The 8,690-nt window shown below is 58.6% G+C and overlaps 1 protein-coding gene across 1 annotated transcript; it reads right to left on the bottom strand.

The window, feature by feature from the left end:
- Window positions 1–289: 289 nt before the first annotated feature.
- VAX1 (ventral anterior homeobox 1) lies at window positions 290–7,389 on the bottom strand. Its single transcript, XM_031019667.2, has 3 exons — window positions 5,744–7,389; window positions 4,402–4,589; window positions 290–2,520 (listed from the first exon to the last, which is right to left on the bottom strand). Exons 1-3 carry the CDS (start codon window positions 5,982–5,984, stop codon window positions 1,945–1,947), a joined length of 1,005 nt encoding a protein of 334 aa, XP_030875527.2. The 5' UTR covers window positions 5,985–7,389; the 3' UTR covers window positions 290–1,944.
- Window positions 7,390–8,690: the final 1,301 nt, after the last annotated feature.

The raw sequence follows: 8,690 nt of genomic DNA, 5'->3' as shown, positions 1-8,690 counted from the left end.
GAACCAGAGAGGGAGACAGACTCAAAGAAGTGAAATGAACATTGTAGCCAGGCGGCTGCGTCTCTGGGGACCAAGGTCCGCCCCTAAACCTCCTTCCAGGAGCTCACGGTACCAACGGCTGGGCCCCCGCGCGCGCTCCCCGGGCCGCCACCCTCCGCCCCAGGATTCCCCGCGCCGAGACTCATCATTTGCTGGGTCTTTCTTCCTTTTCTTCTTCTTCTTCCTTTTTGTTTTTGTTTTTGTATTTATCCTTCAAACACAAGACAAAAAATGCACCTCATTTATCATCTTAGATATATATATATATTTCACTCTCACCACATAAATACAAAACATCCAAATATCCAAAACATTCAGAACAGAGTTAGTAGCCAGAATTCAGTGACACCTACCCGCGTTTGAATCGTTCATTATTTTCTTCACTATTTCCTAAAAGAAAAAAAAAAAAAGGGAAAAAAAAAGGTTCCGACGTAAATAATTTACAATAAAATTACTATTTTAAAAATGCTCTGCGCTCGCTTCGGATGAAGGAATACATTCTAGACACCGCGGCACCTCACCGTCTAGGTCTGTGGTTTTGGTTAAAATGCAGGTGGCCGTGGCTGCGGGGATAGTGGTTGTTGCTCCGATAAGGGATGAGGCTGTGATGGTGTCGCCGTCTGGGTTTCTGACTTGGGACCGTGGAAACCCTGGGGTTTTTGAGGGGAGGGGTGTGGGGAGGGATGTCTTTCCTATCCACGCAGGGAGCTGATCGTAATACAGAGACCGCGGCGCAGGAGGCCAGGCAGCCCTGCTGTCCGGGGCTTGGTCCCTGCCGCCCCGGTCCTCGAAGAAATCCAGGCGTTTCCAGCGTGCCGGGAAGGGTTTGGTGAATCCGGGTGTTGGGAAGAGGAGGCAAAGGGCACTGATTCGTTTCCAAACCCAGCAATTCTGCCCAGAGGCCACGGGTCAGGGAGACGGTGGGGAGAAGCGTCGGCAGCCGTCCTGCTCTCGCTCCCGGAGGAGCGTGAAGCTGTCGGCCACCGCCCCGAACAGCCTCGGAGAAAAGATTCTGAATTTTCTTTCTTTAGCGGCGTTGGCTTTTTTTTTCCTTTTGCTTTTTCCTTTTAAATTCCTGTTTAAAGTCATAACACCCAGAACTTGAGTTTTTCATCGCCCTGTGGAGCAATCTCTATCCTGAATTCTCTTAAACCTTCCAAACTCGGTTGTTCGGAATATTTAAACACTGGTTTCACTTCATCTGGTTTTATGTGGTAGTTACGACTCTTGCTTTATTGCTGATTAGATCAAATGTATTACCACCGACGCCTACCGTGATGTTTGGTTTATCTCCTGGGGTCGGGGGTGGTGGTGATGTTTCTCTAAAGGGGGAAAAAAATCGGCAGGATTTGTCCAGCCAGAAAGCTGCCTGTGCACCGGGTCTCCCAAGCGGTCCGCAAAGTGGGGCCCAGGGGCTCCCCGAAGCCCTGGTTTCTCTGGCGAGAGGAAGGAGCGTCTTCCTTTTTGGTCTAACGAAACCTACCAGCCTTTTCAGGCCCTGGGGTCTGCGTGCAGCTTTGCCCTTTCAATATTCATAAGAATGATCAAATGCAGCGGCGGCCCGATCTAGAGCAGGTGTCCTGGGCTTTGACTTAGAACCAGTCTTTTGCCCTCCAGGGCCAGGCATTGGTTGGGGCATCAGTTGTCTAATTCGGATATTTCCCCCAATTCTTTGGATTCTCCTGGATTCAGAAGGAAGTTGGGGGGCGGGGGGAGCACGGAGGAAAGGTAGAAAAAAGTAGCCCAAAATAGGATTGGTAGCAGAGACTAGTGGGGAAGGAGAGCTGTCAAGAGGCCTCTTGGGGGCCGGAAGCCCAGCACAGGAGCCTCGGGCGCCGAATACGCGAGTCCATAAATATCACCACAATAGATACTATAAATATAAATACAAGCAAACACTTAAAATCAGTCCAGCGCTTTTTTCTCGGCCCCTTCTTTATTGTTGGTCCGGGAGTAAGGCTCGAAGGCCGAGGAGCTCAGGTATCGGGCGGAGAGTTCTTGCAAATTCCCGGCCAGCGAACCGGCCATTGTCAACGGGGCGGAGGATAGGCGGCTGGCGACCGAGCCGAGCAGCGATGGTACTGGTAGGCTGAAGAGGCCGTGGCCGGCAGCCGGCGCGCCCGCATGCAGTCCCCCTGGCCCAGCGGGCCCGGGGCCCGGAGCGCCGCCCACGGCCGGCGGGTGCGGGGACGCGGCGCCGGTGGGACCCGGGGCGGCGGCCGCGGCGGCGGCGGCCGAGCCCGCAGCGGCTCCGGCACCCAGGGCCGGCAGGCTGGGCCCGCGTAACGCGGAGCCGAGCGCGCCGGTGGCGCAAGGCGGCAGCAGCGCGGGCAGGCCGGGCGGCGACAGCAGGCGGCCCTGCTCCAGCAGCCGCAGCACGCTGCACGTGGCCGCCGTCTCCGACACCACCGAGCGCAGCTCCGAGTCCTTGCCCTGGTCCTTCTTCTGCTTCGTGCGCCGGTTCTGGAACCAGACTTTCACCTGGGCGCAGGGGCGCGGGGAGGGCGGGAAAGAGGGGCAGGGAGAGACGGGCCGTCAAGGGGGAGCGAGGACGCGAGGGCTCGGTTCGGGGCCCTCTCCAACCCCAGCCCTAGCCCCAGTCCCAGCCCCATCCTGCACCGGGAGAGGGGCGAGCCCGGGAGCTGCCTGGGCCACCTTGAGTCGGACACAGCTCCAGTAGGCTGCGCTTCCGGGTCATGGAAGCAGGCCCAGGCTGTGGGAGATTATAACTAGAGCAATAAAGATGTCCATGACCCTAACTCCAAGGAAGACCAGAAGGGATTTCACTGGGCTGCCTCACTACCTGCAGCCAGACGTGGATCACCCTGGCTTGTGAGCTCACATTTCCGGAAGAGGGGTAAGACCCGAAGGCTGCTGTGTAGGAAGTGGGAGTGGGTGGGGAGGAGTGTTGCTCTACCTTTCTGGACCCAGGCCCATTGCCCGACAAACAAGCTCGAATTTAGCCTCTGCGGCATTAGTCCTGTCCAAGGCTTCAAAAAGCTATTTCTTGCTTTTTAGGCTCAGACTTGACCATCAACTAGCAGCAAGCAGGAAAGGTGGCTGTAGAAGGAATAATTTGTGCAGGATGGTCTGTGGGCCAAGCTTTCTCCACCTCCTCTCTCTGCCAGCTGGATGGAGGCTCTGAGTGATACTCTTAATTTATCACTCCCCTGCTCTCCATCATGAACTTTGGAATCATGGGAGGAAATCAAGAGGCTGGGGTGAACTAAATGCTCTCTACCAACCTCCCTCTCATTTTCTCATCTTCTTTTGCCCCTCTTCAAGCCTAGCTGGTGGCCCAGAATGGAGTTTAGCAGCTATATGGAAAGGTCTACATTTTGTAAAAGAGGAGTGGTAGTAGAGAGAATAGGAAAAAGCTATCATGCCAACTCAAACTCAAAAAGAACATCCAATATGATCTGTCTTCAGTTCTCAGCTTTCTGCCCAGATCCCAGACCTAACATGCTCCCTACCTGCTTCAGGGCTGGGACAGGGAAGGAGACTGGCCCTTAGAAAGAAGTCTGCCTTACCTAGGCCAAGCTGGTGTCATGCCCTCACTAGGCCCAAAAGGCCCTCCCTCCATAAGGCAAAGCTCCCAGGCCCTGAAAAGCCTGGGCCCAGAGTCTACGTGGCTAATTCCAGTAACATGTGGATTTCATGTAAAGGAAAAGACCTAAAGCACAGTTGGCTGGGCTGGCTCCCAGGGCCCCAGATCTGCCTCTGATCCCATACTTCACATATCACTGGCACTGAAGACAGGGCCTAATAGGTGCCCAGTGGGTGCTCAGGGCCAGGAATGGGTCTGGGTCCAGCTCAGAGCCAGGGGAAGCCTTAAGGGGCAGGGTAGCCTGGCCTGCATGGTGTAATCTCAGGAATGTGCACCTTTCCAATCTAGTTGTTAGCCTCAGCACAACTAGAGGGTGGCTTGGGCCCCAGCCCCATTCTTGCAAAACAGGCCTGGGTGTTGTATAAGGCTGGGGTCCCCAAAGGGGGTGGTGCCTGGAAATCTGGCCAAAATGGGGTGACCAAGACAGGGGCAAACATTGGTTCCTTGTAGAACAGAGGCAAGGAATTCTCAAGACTGTGATCCAAAAAGGTATTCCAAAGGACAGAATTTTGGGCCTCCTGGGCTAGGCCAAGGTGGGCAGAGCATGGGCCCTGGAAGATTTTGGGGGCATGGAGGGAAAGGAATGTTTTATGAAAGGGAAGAAATCGTGGGTCTTTCACTCCATCCTCCCAGTCTCCTCCACCTCCCCTGGGAGTCTCTGTCCAGAGCCAGGCTAAGTACTGGGAAGAGCCGGCTGGGGGGGGAGGCAGGGAGGCAGGCTTGTGCAGAGCTGTGCAGGCCTGGCCACCTGGTACCTGGGTCTCGGAGAGGTTAAGCTGCCGGGCGAGCTCGGTCCTCTCTCGGCCCACCACGTACTGACAGCGCTGGAACTCCATCTCCAGCCGGTAGAGCTGCTCAGCGGTGAAGGACGTGCGCGTCCTCTTGGGCCGGTCCAGGTCCAGGCCCTTGGGCAGGATGATCTCTCTGATGGAACCCTTGGCATCTGAGGAAGGGGAGATGTCAGTCGCCGGAACCCTCCCGTCTCCCTCCACCTCCCTGGCTGGAGCTGGCTGGAGGACAGGGTCGCAAGCTGCCTGCGGTCGGGAGTGGGGGGCGGGGGCGGAGAGCTGCGGCCACAGCCGGGGGGCAAAAACACGGTGTGTTCTGGGGAGCGAAGGGGCTAACTCCACACCGCTGACGGAAAGGGGAACCAGACTTTGCCTTTATAGAGCCCTTTGGACATAGGAGGAAAAAAAAAAAAAAATCCAAATCGGTGATGTTCCTTCCGGTCTGGGAGCCTCGGTTGCGCGGTCTGGGTCCCCTGTAGCCTGAGGGTCTCCCAACTGACCAGGCCGGGTCGCGTCGGCCCCAGCTCTGGAGACCCTTGACCAGACCCCGCTCCGGCGGTCTCAACGCCCCACCCCAGGGTCTCCTTCCCTCCCGAGCCCCGGCGGCGGAAGGAGGAGGGACGGAGTGGGGGCCGGCGGGTCCTGGCGATCTGCTAGCGGGGGCGGCGCCGGGCCGGGGCCGGGCCTCACGACAGCGAACGCCAGAGCCCCCAGCACAACGCGCAGCAACTACCGGGCCGAGCCGAGCACCAAGGCAACATCCGCGGCCCGGCAACCCAGCCCAGCCGCTTCTCCTGGCGGCGGCGGCCAGCCCCGAGCGCTGCGCCGGGGCCCTCGGCCCAGCGCGCCAACTGGCCTGGCCGTAGCCGGCGATCGGCTGCTGTTCTCCGGCGCCCGCACTCCCCTTGGGTGCACTCAGCCGGCCAGGGCGCCGGAGCCCGAAGGCAGGCTCCCGGCAGGTCCTCCGGCTCCCACAGCGCGCACTCGTCCTCCATAGTGTCCTGCTTCTTCCCCGAGTCAGAGGCCGCAGCCTGCAGCCTGGGCCCGCCCGCGCAGCCCCGAGGCTCCCCAGCAACCCTGTAGGCGGGGCCCCTCGGGGTTTGGAGAGTCAAGGCTCCTGGAGAGTGCGCGCCCCAGGTGCGAGTGCCCAGCGGCCGGCCAGACCGCGGGGGTGGGGAAAGGCCACTAACTTTCTCCGAAGTCCCAGCCGGCACCTCCTCCCTGCGGGCCTGGGTCTGGGGCGCCGCGCTGCTAGGGCCCCCGAGTCCTCCCCCAAGGAACGCGCCCTGCAGCCCTGCCCCATCCCTACCTCGGACCAGGATCCGGCGGCAATAATCCGGATCGGCGGCCGAATTGGATTTACTTTTGTTACAATCGTCCGCGGCACCCGACGCGGGAAAGGCGCCCTGCGGCTCCTTGAGGAAGGCGGCAGGGAGGTTCCCCTCCGCACCCTTGCTCTCCCGGCTCTCCTTGTGCGCGTTCTTCGAGACCCGGGCAGCCTCTGCGTCCGAGTGGCACCGAACGTCCATTTTGTCTGGTTTCCCGAACATAGGAGGAAAAAAAAAAAAAAAGAAGAAGAAGAAGAAGAAGAAAAGAAAAAGAAAAGAAAGAAAGAAAAAAAAAACAAAAGAAAAGAAAAAGAAACAAAAAAGAGGCACTGCGGGGACAAAACCCTACAATGGAGCTCCTCTGAGCCCTGCCCAGAGAGAGGCAAAGCGGCAAGAATGAATGTCCCCGCGGGGCGGCTGCGGCGACCGCGGGCGGGTCAGCGGCGACCGGCGAGTGGCGCGCTCTCGGAGAGGCGGCGGGTCTGATCCAGGATCCCGATGGAGCAGCGGCGAGGCCGCCTCGTCAGCGTCCGTGTTCTCTGAGCACGTCCAGTGTCCCCAGCCTGACGATCAGGTAGCAAGCAGAGCAACTCCGAAATGCTGCGGCTCCCGCGCGTTACTGCCACAGCGAGTTGTAGTTGTCCGACACCCGCGGGGACGTACACTCGCTGTTGCAATTGATTACGGGTAATTTCGCAGCCCCCACGTTTCGGTTACCTCATGAATACACTAAATTGTTTGGATAATATATCAGATCGTAATGGATGGTTTCTGTCCTTGTCCCCAATCAAGTAGGGGTTTAGCCAGTGAATAAACGGAAATGATTGGTCTTGCTTTCAGGAAACACACAATCAAAGACCCACACTTCCAGAAAAACTTTTGACAAGATTCATCCTGAATTGTTAGTACCATGAGCAGGCATTATTAACTTTCCCTTTGCCTTTGACCCTCCTGCTCACATACTGGCTAGAGGGGTTTTCTCCACACTCGACAGATAGAGCTGAATGAGGGGGGAGGGCGAGGGAAAAAGAAACCAACAAAAACGCTTACACACCCTGCAGCAGAAGAAAGCAGTTGCCTCTAGGGGAAAAAAAGCGGGGGGTGGAGTAAAAGTTTTCCCAAAAAGTATCTCCCCCGAACTCTAAAAGCCAAGCTTTCGTCCCAAATAACTCCTTCTTAACACACCTCGACGCTGACAGCCATGTTAAACGGCCACCTCTCTTCGTTTAGTTCCAGTTGGATTTTTTCCTGCCTGCACCTCCAGCAGCCCTGAGGCAGCCCATTCAAAGGGCAGCTTTGTACTCAGAGTCCAGCAGGAGAGAGAGGGGGAGAGGGAGAGAGAGCCGAGAAAATCTCAACTGTGAGATCTGCTTCAAAAAAAAAAAGTTTTCCCCTAGCTATTTCATTGTCTCTGCTACAATATCTTTGAGAAAAGCAACAGCCAGTAATCCAATAAGAGCATTGATTAGGCTACAATGATTCAATTCAAGCGCATGGCCTTGTGCAAGGAGCATGCTCCAGCCCTTCTCGTCACCTTGCCGGGGCAGAAGCCCTCTCCACGCCGCTCTCCCCATTCATTCCTTTATGGGAAATGCGGAGCAAAAGGAGTGAAAGATGGCAATTATCTAATTGGACTATTAACAAACAGTGCTCTGAGTGCGGCGGTCTGGCGTGGCTCCTGGGCGGGGGAAGGGCCGTGTTCCCTGCCCTCATTCACAAAGAGTGCAGGGGCCGGGGAGGAAAGGGGGTTTTTTAAAGGGAGTGGGGTGGGGTGGGGGGAGAGGAGAGGTGGGAGGTTTGGCTGAGAATTTTTCCACACAATTCCCAGAATGCGGGCGGAGGCGGGCGGGGAAGAGGAGGGGGCTGGGGGCGGGGGTGCCGGCGAGCGGCGGGGAGAGAGGGAGGGCGAGGGGGTGCGAGTGTGTGTGGTGGGCTCCGAAGGGCTCCCGCCCGCTGCCAGGCGCGCTCCGCCCGCGCCGCGGTCCCGCCGCCCCGCCAGCACCCCCTCGACCCCGTGGAACGTCGGCGAGCGGGAGGGGCCGCCGAGCCGGGTCCTTCGCGCTCTCCCCTCCCCCTGCCGCCCCCGACCCCCTCCGGGCCCATCGGAGAGCCCACGCTCCGTCCGGTTCCGGAGGCCGCCTCTGGCCGTGGAGGCAGACCTTGGGCTTTTACTTTATTTGAATGTGTGTGTGTGTGTGTGTGTGTGTATGTGTGTGATTGCGTGTGATTGTCCTGAGCTACTCTCCTCAGGGAGGCGGGTTTCCCGGGTCCCCGGCGGACGGGTGGCCTGTTAGTCCTCTCGGGCTGTCGCCAGCTGGGCCTCCGCGTGGACGGTGCCTTTGGTTCCCCGCTCGGCTGGGCCGTTCGGTGGGCCTGGGTGGGAATGGAGCGGGGGAAGTGTCCTTGTGGCCGCCCTGGTCTGAAGATGCAGAGTGGGATGGAGACAAAATCCAGCAAACTGGCCAGTTACTTCCCGCCACGCGCAAACGCCCAGGTTGGCGCCCCGAGGGCTCCACTCCTTTGCGGGTCGAGCGGTAGAAAAGCGCCACCGCAGGGTCCTGGCTCCCATCCCCGCGTAGCCAGTGCAGGTCCCTGGGATTTGGGTCCTTTCGAAGGGGATCCGGGCGGTGGATGAGGCCCTCATTTTCCTGTGGAGCTGGGCCAGAGCCAATTCCGGGGGCGTCCTTAGGCGGGGAAGCCATGGGGTTCCAAATGGCCGGCCCCATGGCCCTGCCCTGCCACCTGGCCGTGCGGGGGACGATGTCCTACTCTCGGACAGCTGGCCTGGCCCAGGGCCTCTCCCCAACAGCTCAGCGTCCTTGCGCAGGAGGATTTGCCCCCTCCCCCTGCCCACCTCAGGAGACCTGCTGGCCCTGGAGAGTCCCAGACCCAAGCCTTGGCCCCAATGGGGCCATCTGGGGGTGGCTC

Source organism: Leptonychotes weddellii, chromosome 6 (genome assembly GCF_054177405.1).
Source record: "Leptonychotes weddellii isolate Sample4059 chromosome 6, ASM5417740v2, whole genome shotgun sequence".
In the NCBI taxonomy this organism is placed as follows: domain Eukaryota; kingdom Metazoa; phylum Chordata; class Mammalia; order Carnivora; family Phocidae; genus Leptonychotes; species Leptonychotes weddellii.
Note: the sequence above shows the minus strand (reverse complement) of the source record. Positions and strands in the feature narration are given on the sequence as shown.

Excerpts from the sequence above, each read along its gene's own strand:
- VAX1 (XM_031019667.2), bottom strand. The coding sequence starts at position 5,984 with ATGTTCGGGAAACCAGACAAAATGGACGTTCGGTGCCACTCGGACGCA. Across the intron at positions 4,590-5,743 it reads CCGCCGGATCCTGGTCCGAG|ATGCCAAGGGTTCCATCAGA; the intron begins GTAGGGATGGGG and ends CCCCTTCCTCAG. Across the intron at positions 2,521-4,401 it reads TTAACCTCTCCGAGACCCAG|GTGAAAGTCTGGTTCCAGAA; the intron begins GTACCAGGTGGC and ends CCCTGCGCCCAG.